Below are 17,718 nucleotides of genomic sequence, written 5' to 3'. Positions count from 1 at the left end.
TCGCCAGTAGGTTAAAAAAACAAAACGAAACCGAACCTTTAAAGATCGGTATCTTCCTCCGTCCCGCAAGGGCCAGTTAGAAAAGGCTGCGCCCGGCGGCCCACCCCGGAACTGTTGAACAGGCCGGCCCCGCCTCCCTTTCCCTACGGCCAGGGTAACACAGGAAGAAACTGAAAGCCCCCAAGTTCCCTGACTGCAGCTTAGCGAGTTCCGCCCGCCGAAGCCGAGGTTGGGACTGGCGGAAGTGACGTTATCAACGCGCGCCAGGCGCTCAGTGGGGTCGCGACTGGTCGCTGTGGCGGGGGCCCGGGCCGCCTGTGGTTGAACTTCCCTTCCGCGGGCTCGTTGTCATCTCTGCAGTGGCTCCAGGTAACGGGCTTTTTACCTTCTCCTGTTCTCCGAGGCCTTGAGCAAAGGCGACCACCGCAGCGAGCCCAGGCGCCGGAGGCGGGAGGAGAGAGGAAGGGACGCCCGGGCCTGCAGGGAGCGTTCCTGCCGCTCGCGCCGCGCCTCTCGGGCCCGTACCCGCCGCCTGGCTGCGACCCCGCCGTAACCGTTCTGTGCAGTGGCGTCCGTTTCACCAGGCAGGCTCTAGGACGGGCCGGCGCAGGCGGGCTGCACACCTGGCACCCAGGATCTGCCTGTCCGGCTGGCCCGTGCTCCTTTTTGGCCGGCGGGTTTCGCCCACGCCCGCTTTGCCACCCGCAGGGGTGGTTTTAGTATAAAGTTGTCCTTGATACTTTTAAAACATGTTGTCAGAAGCCTGTTACTTCGAGCAGGGTTTAGCTTAAGATACAAACACACGTACGCACGCACCATTGTATTTACGAGGTCTGCGTCTCGCGGCTCGTGCCTGCGTAGTGTCCCAAAACTCTAGACGGGCTTTTCTGGGGGAAAAGTTATTATGCCTGAGTTATAGGGCCACGGAGAAGGCGGTGCAGAATTTGATTGCCTTCCAGAAGCCTCCAGTTCGATGCTTTAGTTTCCAAAAGATGAAAACACTGCAAATGGTTCTTTTGAAGAATAAGTTGGTGCAGTAGTGACGGTGTGTGGGTTCGGTACCGGTGAGGGGAAGAACGATGGTTTGTGCCGTTCCTGGGATTGAGAGATGCGCTCTGAATAGTGTGCCAAAGTCGTCCAGCCTTGTGTAACCAACCAGTTCTTTCTGTAGACCTTAAGTTTACGAAAAGTGGTCGAAGGTTCTGGGTAAGAACATAGCAGTTATGTCTTAAGCCGAACTTTCAGCCTCCAGTCAGTTTTTCCTCTCAAATTTACCTACACGCTTGTCAAAGTAGACTACTCATCCAGCACTTCAGAATCCTGTAACTGATCTTACTGTCTACATAATAGCATCTAAAGCTCTTTTTTTTTTTTTGAGATAGGTTATACCAGCTCTGTAGTTTAGGCTGGCTGTGAACTCATTATGTAGCCCAGGCTTGCCTGGAATTCACAGTGATCCTCCTGACTCAGCCTCCCAAGTACTGGGATTACAACCGTGTGCCACCACACCCGGCATTTATATTGAACTGTTTCATCCAGGGAGTGTATTCTTTTCATTTTTGTATCTGCAGCACTGCTATTACAGCAATGTCAGAAAAAAGTGTAAAGTTTCTTTAGCTCCAGTACGTTTATTGTCAAAAGCAGAGCTTTCTTTCTTTGGTCTCTTTTCTAGTGTTGTTTGTGGTATAGAAGTCTTTAGAGTCCTTTGCCTTCTCCAAGTAATTGTCACACTCTTTCATTGGTTCTGCAAATGCCTGAGTATCTCCTCTGTACCAGTGAATGGAATGTGGGTCTTTGGACAATAACCTGTAATTTTGGGACCTGTAAATTCTATTTCAGAGTATCTTCTTAGGTGATAATAAATGTTTGAACTGAAATTTAATAATGATAATAGCTAATATTTGGCCTGTACTTACTAATGTAACAAGGCACACTTTAATGAGTTAACTTGGTCTATTCTACGTTGAATCGATCAGTTCTCAGAACAAGTTATGGGTCTGCCTGAACAGAACTGATCACAGAGGGGAAAAAATGGGGTCTGTTAAGGGTCGGGGATATAGCTTTAGGGTAGAGTGTTTGCCTAGCATGTGTGAGGCCCTAGGTCCCATTCCCGACAACCTCTTCCCCCGCAGTCTCTTAGTAGTCATTATTGGAAAACAATTTCAGATGCATACACAATACAGAGATGATGATTTAAGCAAAGCAGGTATAGGCAGAGTTTACATTAATCTGTTCTGTAGAGCAAGATTATTACCTTTATTAAAACATGTTTCAGTTATGTTATATCTGCATCTTCTTTCACAGACTGTTTATTAAAGTTGGAGCTCAATAAATGATAATACTAAAGTATATTGGGTCCAGTTCTGTATTTATTGAACTTACATGCCTAAGACCTCATGGAGGGTATACAACCGAATGGAAGGTTTTAAAACCTGAACTTAGCCTAACAGTGCTGGATATACATACAGTACTCTATATACATGTTCTACTGTGATAGTACAATATGCTTAAGAACTAGTTTTCTCCTTGGGCATGGTAGTACACGCCTGTGGTCCCAGCAGTCTGGGAGGTTGAGGCAGGAGGATCACTGCAAGTTCAAGGTCAGCCTGGGCTTCATAGTTCAAGGCTAGCCTGAACTGCATACTAAGACCCTGTCTCAAAAAAACAAAAAACAAAGAATTAGTTTTCTCTAAGTGCTTTTCCCCAAAAGTTTTTAACACTTAATATGACACCTTTAGGTAATTTTATATATCATCACAGAAAATGTGAAAGAGGGGTGTGGACTTCAGGATTCCAAGGCAAAAAAAAGTACTCCAAAATAACCTCATTGTTTTTCTTAATTTACTTTGTGTACAAAACTGTGGTTATACGACTGTATGAACTAATTGTGTCTTACCTCTGTGTGTGTGTGTGCACGTGCGTGTGCCTTACCTTAAACTTCAATTTTTTTTTTTCTAAGCAGCATCACTCTTTCTTGGTGTGTGAAGAAAGTCCAGAGAACTGAGGCAGTTTCTAAGAAGAGTGTGCTAGGGATGCTCTAGGAAAAGACTGAGTGCTGAAGAACAGGAGCATCATGGATCAGAACAACAGCCTGCCGCCTTATGCTCAGGGCTTGGCCTCTCCCCAGGTAATAGAGTGGGTGGGCATAGGGTGGGCTGACACCTGGGCAGCAAGAGACAGCTCGCAGGACAGGGGGCATTTACCCACCTGTGACTGACAGTGGATTTGTGTCTTTCAGGCGTTGCGTCGTGTGCGCGGTTCTTTTAGTCTTCGAATGGGCACAGTGTTTTGTTTGGGCATTTTGTTTGGAAGTTAAAATGTGTTTGTCTATAAAACAGCTTGTGACAAGCGCTTATAGGAGAAAGTTCCAAATGATTCTAAAGGTCTTTGACTTTGAAAGTTACCTTCACCAAATTATTTTCTAATTTTATCTTTTTCTTTTTATAGTAAAAGTTCTAAGTCATAGATCTTTTTAAAAAAATTTTAACAACCTCTGTTGAAGTATAATTCAGATACAATAAAAAACATCATTTTAGTGTGCCTTTTTTGTTTGTTTTTTCGTTTTTGAGACAAGTTTCACTATGCAGTTCAGGTGGGCCTTGAGCTCACTTTGTAGCCCAGGCTGGCCTCAAACTCACAGAAATCCTCCTGCCTCAGCCTCCCAAGTGGTGGGACTACAGGCATACGCCACCATGCTTAAGTGTACCTTTTCATAATTGTATATACCTGTGTAAATTATTGACCATTTCTTTTACCCTAAAAAGTGACTACTAAATCTGTTTTTCATTGCTAAAGATTAGTTTTGCCTTTTTGAGATTTTCATATAAATGAAGTCATACAGTGTGTACTTTGGTTCCCTTGATACATTTTCTGTATCAGTAAATAATTCATTTTTATTGCCAAGTAGTACTCCTTTGTATGGCTTACCACAATTTATCTATTCTGTAGTCTCTGACATTTGAGTTGTTTCTATTTTGGGGGCTGTTATGCATAAAGTACCATAAACATTCATGTGTGTTGTGTTTTTATTTGTCTTGGGTAAATACTTAGCAGTGGGATTGCTAGGTCATGTGCAAGAGTATATTAAGCTTTATAGCAAATCCATCAGACTATTTGCTATGTCTTTACCTTTTTGCAGTCTACTAGTAGCTGGAAGAATTCTAGTTGCTCGGTTTCCTCACTAGCACTTTGCACTGTCGGGGCTGGTAGTGATGGTGGTTGTTTCTTTCCACCACTCTAGTGGTCGCTTCATAGTATTTGGGGGGCAGTGATATCACTCCGTGGCACAGCGCCTGCCTGGCAAGTACAAGGTCCTGAGGTTAATTCCTGGTACCAAAAAAATAAAAAACAAAATATTTGATTGTACATGTGTATGTGTATTTGTGGTCCTGGGGATGGAACCTGGGGATGCTCTACCACTGAGCTACATTCTCTTTATCTTTTATTTTGAGACACGGTCTGGGTAAGTTGCTCAGGCTGGCCTTGAACTTGGAGTCCTGCTGCCTCAGCCTCCTGAATAGCTGGGATTACAGGTGTGTGCAAGACGCTTGGCTCATTGTGGTTATAATTTCGATTTTCCTGGTGACTAATGATCCTGAGGTCTTGCCAGATGCTTTATTGGCCATTTATATATCTTCATTTGTAAAATGTCTTTCACGTCTTTTGCCATGTTTTATTACTTGTTCATTTTATTGTGTGTTTTAAGAGCTCTTTATATTCCTTTCTCACATGTACATAATATGGATGTTTTTCTCTCAGTTGGCTTGCCCTACAAGTTCTTAATTTTTTTTCTGAAGTCCAATTTATCAGTTTTTTTTTCAAGGATACTGCTTCTGTGTCCTCAGCAATTCTTGTCTACCCAAAGTCATAAGGATTTTTCTCCTTATACTGTAGTTGTGGTTTTAGTTATGTCTGTGAGCTGTTTGAAATTAATTTTTACATGTGATTGAAAGTAAGGCTGACGTTTAAAAATCTTAATATTTATAGTGATGTAATCTAGTTTTTTTCTCACAGATATTTTTAGAGAAATATGTGATAGTTGCAATAAAACTTACTTAATACCTAGATTAATAGCCACAATATAGATTTGCCCTTCCTTTGTATTCTGCCTGCTGCTGTGTTGTTAAAACATGTAAGTATGTCATTAGTCATGTTTACCTTGTCCTTTCTACTAAAGTAGTGGCAGTGAGAAAGAATCCTGGCTCTTTTTTTGTATCCTGCATGTATTTGAGAATCTAATGAAAGCTGGGGGCCTCTCCACTCAAAATACACGCATACTGTTGCACATAATGCAAGGTATGATTGAAAACCATGGTGAGCTGGGCGTGGTGGCGCACGCCTGCAATCCCAGCACTCAGGAGGCTGAGCCAGGAGGGTCCACACTAGTTCAAGGCCAACCCGGGCTCCTAAGTGAATTGAATCCCAGCCTGAACTACAGAAACCGTGTCTCAAATAGACAGACAGAAAGCAAGCCATGGTGTTTAAACTTTTAAAATGTCACTATAGTAAAAGACACATTGCCATTCGTCCCCTTCAGAGTACCCCGCCCACTTGGAACACACTCACCTGCCATCCCTGCCGCTTTCTGAAACAGTTCTTAGAGTTCTTTTCCATGAGTATCTGTAGTTGCACTGTTGTGACTACTTTGATGTCCTGAATTAATTCAAAGTGTTTACATTTCATGGTCATTTTGACTTTGGGGGCAGGGAGCCAGAGGTCGCTGAGTGCCTGGTCCTGTGAATGAGGTGGATGAGGACACACTGTAAAGTTTGTTATAAACCTACCTTTCTGTTGGATGGCATTTGGTAGCAGGATTCACTGTATTTTGGATCACACCTTGTAAGAGATCCACAAAGCTGTCTGTAGCCCCTGTAAACTTAGCTGCACTGATGTGGGTATGAGGGGAGCACTGGCCTGGGTCTGTGGACGTGTGCTTCTGGTCATTTGCTCATGAAACCTGTGCCCTTGGGCACATTGTGTGCCCTCTCGGGGCATCAGTTTCTTATCTTCACATGGAAAGAACAGTTCTGTTCTCCTTCCCCAAAGGACCGCTGTAGACTTACATAAATTAGCAAGTGTAACAGTGTCTGGGAAAGCTGAGATACATGGTGGAAAAGCAGAACGGTGCTATTTTTTGTAGATTTATGCTTCTGGAACAGCAAGTGATCAACCTTTTTGGATAATAATCTAATTGTCATCCTCATGGTTAGTAAAATGACGTTTCATTGTTTTCTAAGTGCCTGTTTTTCTGTTTAACATTTTGGGTGGGTGTCTCTAGGCTGAGCATACAGTTGACCATCCACACTGGGACAGACACTTGAAGAATAGAAGGGGTGCTATCCCAGGGGCTTAAACAGAGATGTGTAGTCACTCGGTTATCTCCCTTTGTTCTTCGTAGTAACCATAGTCCATTATTATGACCTAGATATACTTGAAAGGTTAAGCAACTTCCTCTTTTTGTATATTCTCATGTGTGATAAGTAGTAGTGGATTCCAAATCCCAAGTTCTAGTCTGCTGTGTTCAGTATTAAAAAGAGAGCTTTGTGTTTAAGAATAGCAGGCTCTTGCCCAATAATGTTCAGTTACCCACTATACCCAGAAACATCAGCCTGTACACGTTTCACCTGTGGTTACACTGGAAAAGGCCCACAAATCCTTATGCCAGCAGTCCGCTCATCATTTCCTTTGCTTCCCATAGGGTGCCATGACTCCCGGAATCCCCATCTTCAGTCCAATGATGCCTTATGGCACGGGACTCACACCGCAGCCTGTTCAGAACACCAACAGCCTGTCTATTTTGGAAGAGCAGCAGAGACAGCAGCAGCAGCAGCAGCAGCAGCAGCAGCAACAACAGCAGCAGCAGACAGTGGCGGCTGCGGCAGCAGCTGTGCAGCAGTCAGCACCCCAGCAAGCGACTCAAGGGGCCTCAGGCCAAACCCCACAACTCTTCCATTCACAGACTCTTACAACTGCACCCTTGCCGGGTACCACGCCCCTGTACCCCTCCCCGATGACCCCCATGACCCCCATCACCCCAGCTACACCAGCCTCTGAGAGCTCTGGGATTGTGCCACAGCTGCAGTGAGTACCTGATGTTGTGTACGTGCTCCCCTGCCCCAGAGGGTCCCTTCCCGTGCGCTATCCTCCGTGCCTTCAGAGGGCTCAGCTTAGCTGAGGGAGTGGAACCGCGGTGCCCCGTGTCCTTGAGAGGGAGCCACAGCCGTCTAGTGAGCCAGTCCCTTCTGAAAAACTGTCCTAACGTTTTCGGAAACAAGGTCACTTGTTTTGATGTAGTCGTGTCATCACAATTAAAGCTGGGTTTCCTTGTAGGAAACATTTGCTGCCCCGACCTCATATATTGTACAGTCTGTCACAGGTCACCGTGGTCCTTGTTTTTCTTTGTATTTACTATGAGAGTTGCTACACATCCTTTAAGATCTGTATCCTTCCCACAGGGTAACGATGATGGTTCTTGTCTGAAGTGAGTTTTTCTATCTCTGAATGAAGTGAGTCACCAAAACGGTTGTTGTGGTGATTTTTTTCCTGAAAATCAGGCAGATATTGCTGGGTATCAGTCAGAAGCACATAGCTCTTACTTTTTGGGAGCTTAAGGGTAAATTAAAGGGTTGCAGTCATGACAGTACAGCTGCCCCCTTTTCTCACCTTCCTTTAGGCCATTGCTTCCCATTTGCAGGCTCATCATCCTGTACTTACGTGGTTGTCATTTAAACAGATCCTGACCATTGGCCAGGATGTTGCTTCCACAATTTTGTTTGACCCTACACAGTTTTTTTGAAAAAGTAACTTTAATGACTTTAGGAAGGGAATTTCTGTTAGCTCACCTTTGTCTCTACTGCTCCCAGTTGTGCATGCTTGATTCCCATGAGAATTCAGATCTGTATTTTGGCTTGAATCATAAATAATAACCAGTTTGGAACAGGTATTTTATTCTGATATTCCTCGGGACATTACTGAGTTTTCATTATCAATAAAAGCCATATTAGGTGGGAATTCATTGTGTTTAAAACCTTATAGACTTAATAAAAATTAAATATTTAACTGCTGAAGATAGATGAGTGCATTTACCAATTACATGATCAAGTTTGTGACAGATGCACCAAAATTTACTTGATGCAGATATAGTTCATAGGTGGCAAAAGGCTGGGGGCAGGTGTGTATACAAAGGTGAGGAAAGTTGAGTGTGGTGGTGGGTGCGTTTAATACCAGCATCTGGGAAGCTGAGGCAGGAGGACTGCTGTGAGTTCAAGGCCAACCTGAACTGCTTACTGAAACCCTGTCTCCAAAAAACAATGAAAAATAAAAAGATGCATGAAAAAAACAGATGATGTGGAAGTGAAAACACAACCTATTGGCTATTTGATCATGCATAAAGGCGACTACTGTTGTCTTTCTTTTCTCCTTTCTAGCTGTCTGTCTGTCTGTCTGTCTTTCTCACTATGAAATTCAGGCTGGCCTTGAACTCACTAGGTAGTCCAGGCTAGTGAACCCACAGTAATCCTACTGCCTCACCCTCCTGAGCACTGGGATTCCTGGCATGTGCCATCATGCCTGGGAAGACTGCTGTTCTTAATAAGATTGTGAGCCATCAGATTTTCACAAGTTTTGCTTTCTGACAGTAGAAGAAATTAGACAGAAAAAAACAGTGAGCTAGAACCTTTTGTCTGTGTACAAAGCATGATGGACATAGACAGTGAGTGTTTATATTTGTGATAGTAATTAATGGCACTGTCATTAGTTCCCTTCAAAATACAGATGAAAGAATCAGATTCCTGGATCATCATTTAACACCACTATGTAAAGGTTAATTACTGTACTTCAAATAACCATGTTTTCTTTTCAAATTTCTTACAGAAATATTGTATCTACAGTAAACCTTGGTTGTAAACTTGACCTAAAGACCATTGCACTTCGTGCCCGAAATGCTGAATATAATCCCAAGGTCAGAACTATTTTCATGTACTTTAAGCCATCTAGTTAAACGGGAGTCTTACAGTATTTCCTGGGTCAGAAAGTTTGTGTTGTGCTTAAGTTTTTGACAACAGTAAAATGAGGATGCAGAGTAAAATTCGTAAATATAAGAAGTTTATTCAACTTGAATTTTATTGAATATGTATTATGTACGAGTCCCTTGGGATTTGGCAGTTCATGAGGTAAACTCAATTTGTATACACTTTCATTATAATGGGGACCATTGAAGGTGGAGAACAGGATATGGTGCCTTTAATGCTTTGAACCATGTGGGAAAGAATGACATGGTGTGTGGTGGGCTCTTTTGTGTGTGAGGAGGTGTTGTTGTTTGTATTTTTGTGTTTTTAAGACAAGGCCTTGCTATGTAGTCCAGGCTGGCTTGGGACTCATGATCCTCCTACCCCAGCCTCCCGAGTGCTGGGGTTACAGGTGTTTGCCACCATCCCCAGCGGATGTTGATCTTAGTACTCTTGTATTGGGTTGGGAAGAGAGCATAAAGATGAAACACGATTAGTCAAAAATGAGTCATTGTTAAAGTTCTGTAATAAGTACAACAAGGTTTGTATTTTTCTACCTTTGTAGAACTTTTATATATTTTCTCATAAAAGTATTAGTGGCAAGAAAGTTCCACAAGGTTTTAGATTTTAAGGTAGCAGCCTAAGTATATGTCAAAGGCTTTTGTGACTATGCCAGTAGAAAAGTTTTGTTTTTTGTTTTTTGTCTTTTGAGACAGGGTCTCACTATGCAGTTCAGGCTGGCCTTGAGCTCACTTTGTAGCCCAGGCTGGTCTTGAACTCACAGCGATCCCCCTGCCTCAGCCTCCAGAGTGCTGGGATTACAGGCATACGCCACCACACCCTGCTTGAAAAGATATTTTTATGTAAGTAAATATTTGCATTAAAAAATGGACAAGGCGGGCATGGTGGTGCACGCCTGTAATCCCAGCACTCAGAGGCTGAAGTAGGACGGTCTTTGCAAGTTCGAGGCCGGTCTGGGCTACATAGGTAAAGGCCAGCCTGAAATCTATGGCGAGACCCTGTCTCAAAAAACCAAAAGAAGACATCCTTAGAGATTCAGACAGAGCCAGTTGGGGCACACAGGTCCGAAGGAGACAACAGCGTTGAGGTGCTGATACTGAAGAAGCAGCTCTGCAAAGTGGGGAGCATCCATCAGAGAGTATCAGATCCTGCAAACCTGTCTACCGAGGAAACTAGTATCGAATTGACTCCCTCTAACAAAGGGAAGTAAGTTTTATACAAGAAAAAGAGCACGGGAGGAACAACTTGGGACAGTTTCCAAAATACGGTCTTTGTTTTTCATTCCCTGGGTAAGCTACTGATAGCTAGCAGCCAGCAAGGGGCCGAGCAGGCTGTTCTGCCCTTGTGCAGCTAGCTGGGACACCGAAGAACACAATTCAGGTGTGTGTGGATGCTTCCAAACCTGTGAGAGCTTGACTGTGCGCTGTGTGTGTCCGTCAGTGCTGGTTCCCTTAGTTCCGCCAGGCTAACTCTGTTTCCTTCGCCAGGGCAGCTCAGTCACCTCCTCTTCGTTCATAGTCAGTTCAGGCCAACCACAACAACTTCACACTTTCCTTACAATTTCATTATTTACCTGTCATCTCGAAACAGTGGCTCTCCGGCAACATTGAAGCATCACTGTTGGACAGTGGAGGCGAGGAAGGAGCAAGAGTAGTCAGTCTTAAATATAGGAAGCGTGTAACCCTCCTCTGTGTCTCACACTGCGTGTTAGCGGGCTTAGGGAGAGCCAGGAGAGTAAGTGCCAAGAGTCAGGTTACTGTCAGCTAACCGTGTGGTTTTCTCAGTTGATCGGTTCCACTTTTTTTTTTCTCTTGCTGAAATATTTATGCACACGTTAAAAGATGAATCACTTACTGTGCAAACTCTTGTCTGGCTGAGCAGCAAGTAGTTGTGGACGGTGCTTTCATCTAGGACTCCCTTAGCCATGAATTTGTGGGGCTCTTAAGTCTTGTCGCGCTTGGTGCACACGCGTGTTTGTGTGTTGCTGGGAGCTGAACTGCTGACACATGTAGATAAGTGCTGTGTGACTTACTTACACCCCCAGCCCTTCATTTACGTTTTGAGCCATGGTCTGGTTCACGTTTTGGTTCAGTAACTCCTAGTGAGGGTAGAAATGCTGACACAAACCATTGACATCCACATTCTTCTACCGCTATTGATGTTACCATTTTAGGATATTAATAAGTTGTTAACTGAGTTTTTTGTTTTGAATGCTTGGAAAAGCTCGATAATAAGTTTATTATTTGTCTATAATAATCATTACATAACATAAAAAGAGTAGAGAGAAGTAAAAATTGTTCCTTGGCCATTGTTTTTGTCTTCATCTTAAGTTGTCTAGATATTCAAAGATCTTTTAACTTTTGTGTGAGATCTCAAAGGTGGGTAAGGGTCTGGAGTCACCACTGGGCTCTTAGTAAGTCTCGCACATGGAACATAGCAAGGTGAGTCTTTGGTCTGTCACAGTCTTTTAGCTGAATGGATAATTTTACAACATTGTAATCTTTATTACAGCGCTAATAATTATCTGACCAATAAAATATTAGATTCAATGTAGGAAATTCAAAGTAATTTGGCTTTGTTTGGACTTAAATAAACTAGAACATACTTCTTGCATTTTTATAGGTAATAAGGTTGGGAGAAGGCATAAAGCAGTCTTTATAAGTGTCAAGGCAATCTTTCTTAGGAATTAGTTGTCTTGCAGGTTGGGAATGTAAGTCAGTGGTAGAGCATGTATTTTACATTGGTTTTGGTTTGTTTGGTACCAGGAATTGAACTCAGGACCTGGCGCTTGCTAGGAAGGAGCTTATGCCACTGGGCTGTATCCCCAGCCCCAAGCATGTATTATTAAATTTTTAAATTACTTGAAAATAGGTTTTTCCCTTCTTTCATGAAACCTATTGAAGCTATTAAGTCCATCCACAGTTGAAATATTCTCCCCTTGAGTTATAATCTTAGGGAAAAGTTTCTCAAAAAGCAACCATCTTTAATACATAAAAAAACGGAAAGTAAAAGCTTTGATATCTTTTTTCTTTTCATGTATGTGTTTAATACATGAACATTATATCTAAGGATCAATTGGAAACAAGGTCTCACTTCGTTACATACTGATATATAGCTGGGGAAATAGCTCAGCGGCACAGTGCCTGCCTGGCAAGCACAAGGCCCTGAGTTCAATTTCTGGTCCCCCCGCAAGAAAAAAGATACATATTGATATATAATCTGGTTTATTAATCCCTCAGGAAGTAGAAAGGGATTATCAGTTTGCCTAAAAATTCATAATAATAAAACAAACATATTTAGAGATGCTAGTCATAAACAGCAAATATAAGGAGAAAATAGGTTTTGATGTTTTTGAGGACATAGTAGGCTGGGGATGTAGCTCAGTGGGTGTAGCATTTGCCTAGCATGAACAAGGCCTGGATTCAATTCCTAGCACATTTTCCCCCCAAAAATAAGACCCACTTTACAAAGACCAAGTTTTCTAAACATTCCTCATCTTCTTGTGATAGGGTTTATATGTAAAAAGACACAGATCTGCGATCCTGGGATAACGTGATAGTCACAGTAGGGTAATTTGTTCTGCTCCTTATTACAAGTGATGTAAGAGAATCTTAGAGTGCAGGACAAATATTTTGAGAACTACATAAATCAGGTCTTTCCCAGTAGGAGGTCATGATCTTTATCATTTTCTAGTAAAGTTCAGCAGTTTGGATGACCTCACTAATGTTTCTCTCTGACCATTTTAGCGGTTTGCTGCTGTAATCATGAGAATAAGAGAGCCACGAACCACAGCGCTGATTTTCAGTTCTGGAAAAATGGTGTGCACGGGAGCCAAGAGGTAGCCGTAAGAAATTCATTCTTCTGGTCTGTGTATAATGAAAGAAAGGGCGATAGATCCCAGTCCCTAGGTTTTCAGGCAAGCACTTCAAGGGTTACTGTTGCAGTGCTTGATTCTCATGCCTTAGGAGGTATTGGTTTCATTTTCTTAAAAACAAACATGAGTTTTCAACATGGCACAGTGCTTATTTTCTGTATAATTCAGATGCATTTTATGTGTATGTAATTTAAGATAGCATCAAAACCTAGTAAAGATCCTTTTATGTGTGAAAGGTTTTTTATATAAAAAATTTCATTAAAATACTGATCAAGATCACAAAACTTCACAGAAGCTGATGGTGTGGAGCATTGCAGACCTGTGTGTTCTGTCCGCAAATACCAGCTGCCCTTCACTGGAACAAATTTGAATTCTTTTTTTTTTTTTTTCTTTTTTGGTACTGGGAATCGAACGCATGACCTCGCGCTTGCCAGGCAGGCACAATGCTGCTGAGCTACATCCCCAGCTGTATTTGAATTCTGTATGTCGTAAGGTGTGCACCCTTGTCATAAAAGGTGTGTTCTCCATCTGTTTAGAGCAGAGCACATTGGTGCTCAGGGTCCCATACTATTCTAAACCTTCTTTAACAGAACCCATATCTTTAGTGTAAGTCAAAAACTTATAAAAATGGGAACATTAGTGACATTAGCTTCATAAACTTTAAACAAACGAATTCGGACTTTAAAAGCAGAAGATGATTAAAATACACTTGCAGGTGTCAACATGTAGAAGGTTACAGATATTTTTAGCTTCTTCTGAACTTTCAAATTGTCTTTTAATGAAAAGAAGGCCACTGATACAGACATTCTATTTCCTAGTCTGCATTTTTTGAGAGGGGAGGATATGGATCTCTCTGAAGCCTCCACTCTTCTTTGGCGCCAGCTTGCAATGTTGACACTTCATTTAGGGTCGTTTTCTTGTGAAACACCCGTACTGTTTCTTCTTTTTCCTGAGACAGACTTTCCATGGAGTGTGTAGTCCTGTTTGTGCCAGAGCATCTGCTGGCTAAATATTATATATCTAGTTGGGTGACTTTTTAATCAAAACCAGAAAATACAAATTTATTTTCCTGGAAAGTAAAGTGGCACGTGTCATAGGTTTAATTTCATCATACGGCTCCCTTCGCCTGAGAGGCTTTTGTTTGTGGCACTGCTGTTTGCATTCTGATTTTCTTACATAAACTTGAAGGTGCTGAGTCATAGCTGTATCCAAAAGTGTTGTCATCAAAGTGGAGAAAGGGAGACTTGGTGTAGAGGGTACAGCTAGTATGTGCATTTCTCACCTAATAAAGCTCGTCAGTATTTTTCTATCAAGATGAAGCCTGTTAGTTTTCATTTCCATATAGATGTTGTGGCCCAGATCCTGTGCCTGAACCTCAAGATCAGTAATTTGGCTGATTGTTTAGGTCTGTGATTTTCTGTCAAGGACACAGGAATACTTTATAATAAAACTGTTACAGTGTGCTGATTTTTTTTTTTTTTTCTATTGAAAAGTGACCAGTTTCAGGCTGAGGATTTAGCTCAGCGGCACAGCGCCTGCCTGGCAAGCGCGAGGTTGTGAGTTTGATTCCTGGTACAGGAGAAGAAAAAAAAAATGGAATCCTGAAAAGTGACCAGTTATATGTTATTACCGTTGTTTCCTGACTTGTATTTTTTTATAAGTTATTCATCTAAATAATTATTTCAGCTGCCTCAGTACAAGTTACTCACTTTTATCTTTTCCCTAGTGAAGAACAGTCCAGACTAGCAGCAAGAAAATATGCCAGAGTTGTGCAGAAGTTGGGTTTTCCAGCCAAGTTCTTGGACTTCAAGATTCAGAATATGGTGGGGAGCTGCGATGTGAAGTTCCCCATAAGACTGGAGGGCCTCGTGCTCACCCACCAGCAGTTCAGTAGGTAAGTCTGCAATGTGCCGGTATGACTGCCACTTTGTTTGTAATCTCCTTAGGTATTGTTCAGATTAAGCCACATGCAAAATACTCAGTATATAACCCCAAATGTATGTACAGTTGTCACTGAACTTCCTGCTGTCTTCAGTAATATCTTCTGACATCTAAACCAGGCTTTTTATACACACTCCCATGTTGCTTAGTGACCTCCCCTTTACTGGAATGAATTCTTTCCCACCTTTATATGTTTTACCATTCTGTTGCTTGATAAGTACATTTCTAATGCATGAATTGACCCCAGAACCCCTTGCATCACTGTTTTCCTCATTGGCATCTTTTCATCAGATATACCAGTAAAGTTAACACTGCATGACAGAAACACTCTTTCCACAACGCTCACCTGCTGCCTGCTGGTGCAGACTCATGGCAGACAGCCCATCTCACAGACTTGCTTCACCATTTTCTGCTCTGTTCATGGCCACATCAGCTTCCGCTGCCTTTCTTTGCCCCAGGGCCTTTGTATATGCCACCTGTGTACCTGGCACACTTTTCTTTTTACCTCAGTCAGGCCTGTCCTGAATTTTCCTCTGAGTCAAACACATATAGAGAGAAGAGGGCCAGTGGTGTCACTAGGAGGATAAATTCATTCTCAAGCTAGTAGCTGGTGTGTCACGTTGGTTAAATCGCCCAGCCAAAATTGACAGCTGGATATGACTTTTCAGTTCAGGAAGTTCAGATACAATTTTAAAAAGCAAACTGTCTTAACAGCTCTTACAATTAAATGATTAGATTTTTTTAATATCACATAAATAAACTTGTCCAGAGTGAATCTGGATATGGATCAGAGAACAGAAGATAATCACACAGCTCTTGTTGTTATCTCAGAGATAGGATCAGTTGATCAGAAGACAAACAGCCAGTAGGTAGTCAGTGGCAGGTGGGTCTGGAGTGGCCTAACTGCATTCTCCGGTGCCGCTGAAGAGCTGTGCTCTACCTGTGCCAGTTTGCCTGTTTATTCAGTATTTCCCTTGCACAGGTCTTCATTTTACCTGAAAACATGGGAAGCTTATGATTTCTAAACTATTTTTGCCATTTTCCTTCCAGTTATGAGCCAGAGTTATTTCCTGGATTAATCTACCGAATGATCAAACCTAGAATTGTTCTCCTTATTTTCGTTTCTGGAAAAGTTGTGTTAACAGGTAAGTCGTAACAGAAAATAGCATCTGAAAGAGTTTTAAGCATGGCCTTTTTTCAGTGCTGAGAGGACATTTCAACGTTGGAACAGTTGGCTAACAACTTGTAAGAAAAGGCCTTTACCGTTGTTTGCCTTTTTCTCCCACCCTGAGAGAAACGAAGCCCCGAGTGGGAGGGAGAGCAGTGGAGTCTGCCTGCAGCCCTGAGGCCGTGGGGTGGTGACGGCCGTGGGCGGGGCTGGAGACGGTGAGCCAGGTCTTCTGTTGGTGCGTGGGCTCTGTCAGGGTGGATTGAGAAGAGCCCAGTGGGGGGAGCAACTGAAGAAGGGGCTCAGTTATTCTTGCCACTGCCTGCGGGGTTGTGACCTGGTGCAGGTGCGGGCCTGAGTGAGTGGGAGCTGTGCGACAGCAGGCGAGAGTCCCCGTGTGATGCTTTGATCATTTAAAAGGCCATCTTATGACAACTGTGTAAAAAAACTAGGACTGTGGCACGGGTCCCTACCGTTAGTGTGGTACTGGTTTTTTGTTTGTTTGTTTTCCGGTACGGGGGATCAAACTCACGACCTTGGGCTTGCTGGGCGGGCGCTGTGCTGCTGAGCTGAATTCCCAGCCCCTTACCGATAGTGTTTTGACGCCTGCGTCTGGTAATGTGGGCATGGAGAGGACTGCGCTTGTACCTTTAGGACAGTCATTGTATTTTTACGGTAAAAGTGCTGTTTCACGCTCATCTGTGTTCCCTTGTGTCTTCAAAGGTGCTAAAGTCAGAGCGGAGATTTACGAAGCATTTGAAAACATCTACCCCATTCTCAAGGGGTTCAGGAAGACGACGTAGTGGCTGTCATGTGCTCCTGCCCCCCAGCGCCCCCTTTGTTTTTTAAACAAATCAGTTTGATACCTTTCATGGTGTGGTGTGAGAAGACCGATGCTCAGGTGTAGGCCGCGTCACCAAGCAGCTCTTCCGGCCGGTCCCCCTGCGGGATGCTGGGGGGTCCTTGCCTGCACTGAGAACACCCCGCAGCGTTACTGTGAGTTGCTCGTACTGTGCTGCTATCTGGGCAGCGCTGCCCGTTTATTTATATGTAGATTTTAAACACTGCTGTTGACGAGTTGGTTTAAGGGATAAAACTTCCAAGTGATGAAGCCACCTATACAATTGGACTTATTTTGTTTAATTTTTCCCCATAAACCACAGTTTTTATATTTCTACCAGAAAAGTAAAAATCTTTTTTAAAAGTGTTGTTTTCTAATTTGTAACTCTTAAGGGTTATTTTTGTGCCAGACACATTCCGCCTTTCCAGTATTGCAGGACAGAATAGATGTATTAACGGAACAAACGGCTGTACATACTTTTCTTTCTTCAGAGTACTCTGTACAATAAATGCAGTTTACAAAAGTGTTAGATTGTTGTTACGATACCTTGTAAGTCATGTGATCATACTGTTAAAAAATTGTATTTTAGATATAATGGCTGAAACCATTTGGTGTTTGCTTGTCATTCGTTTTAGTCAGTGTCCACTGTACATCACATTGTGCATCCAGGGAAATGGACAGATGTTACCAGCTGTGTATGGAGCCAAGCATGTCTGGCCCCCCTGATGCTTTGCCTGCAGTGTCAGGAACCCTCAGGAACCCTTTTAGAAGTGTGGAGAGCACCTTTGTGCACGGTTACATAGCTTGTAAGAAAAGGGACCAGATTGAGCTCTGCGCAGTCCTTCGGGTTTGGAGGCTGGCACCCGAA

General features: G+C 42.9%; 1 protein-coding gene across 5 annotated transcripts; it reads left to right on the top strand.

Annotated features, from left to right (window-relative positions):
- Positions 1-36: 36 nt before the first annotated feature.
- On the top strand, positions 37-17,457 carry Tbp (TATA box binding protein). Of its 5 annotated transcripts, XM_005377624.1 has the most exons (9): positions 37-369; positions 2,963-3,127; positions 6,140-6,204; positions 6,698-7,080; positions 8,872-8,959; positions 12,773-12,864; positions 14,627-14,794; positions 15,892-15,986; positions 16,733-17,457. In XM_005377624.1, exons 3-9 carry the CDS (start codon positions 6,202-6,204, stop codon positions 16,810-16,812), a joined length of 909 nt encoding a protein of 302 aa, XP_005377681.1. In that variant the 5' UTR covers positions 37-369; positions 2,963-3,127; positions 6,140-6,201; the 3' UTR covers positions 16,813-17,457. The 5 variants fall into 5 exon arrangements, with proteins under 5 accessions (XP_005377681.1, XP_005377677.1, XP_013366321.1 ...); XM_005377620.1 differs by lacking the exon at positions 6,140-6,204; XM_013510867.1 differs by lacking the exon at positions 6,140-6,204 and having other exon boundaries at positions 2,960-3,127.
- The last annotated feature ends 261 nt before the right edge of the window (positions 17,458-17,718 follow it).

This window comes from Chinchilla lanigera, unplaced genomic scaffold (assembly GCF_000276665.1).
Source record: "Chinchilla lanigera isolate Chin_1 unplaced genomic scaffold, ChiLan1.0 scaffold00010, whole genome shotgun sequence".
NCBI lineage: Eukaryota > Metazoa > Chordata > Mammalia > Rodentia > Chinchillidae > Chinchilla > Chinchilla lanigera.
This window is presented reverse-complemented; position numbering and strand designations above follow the sequence as displayed.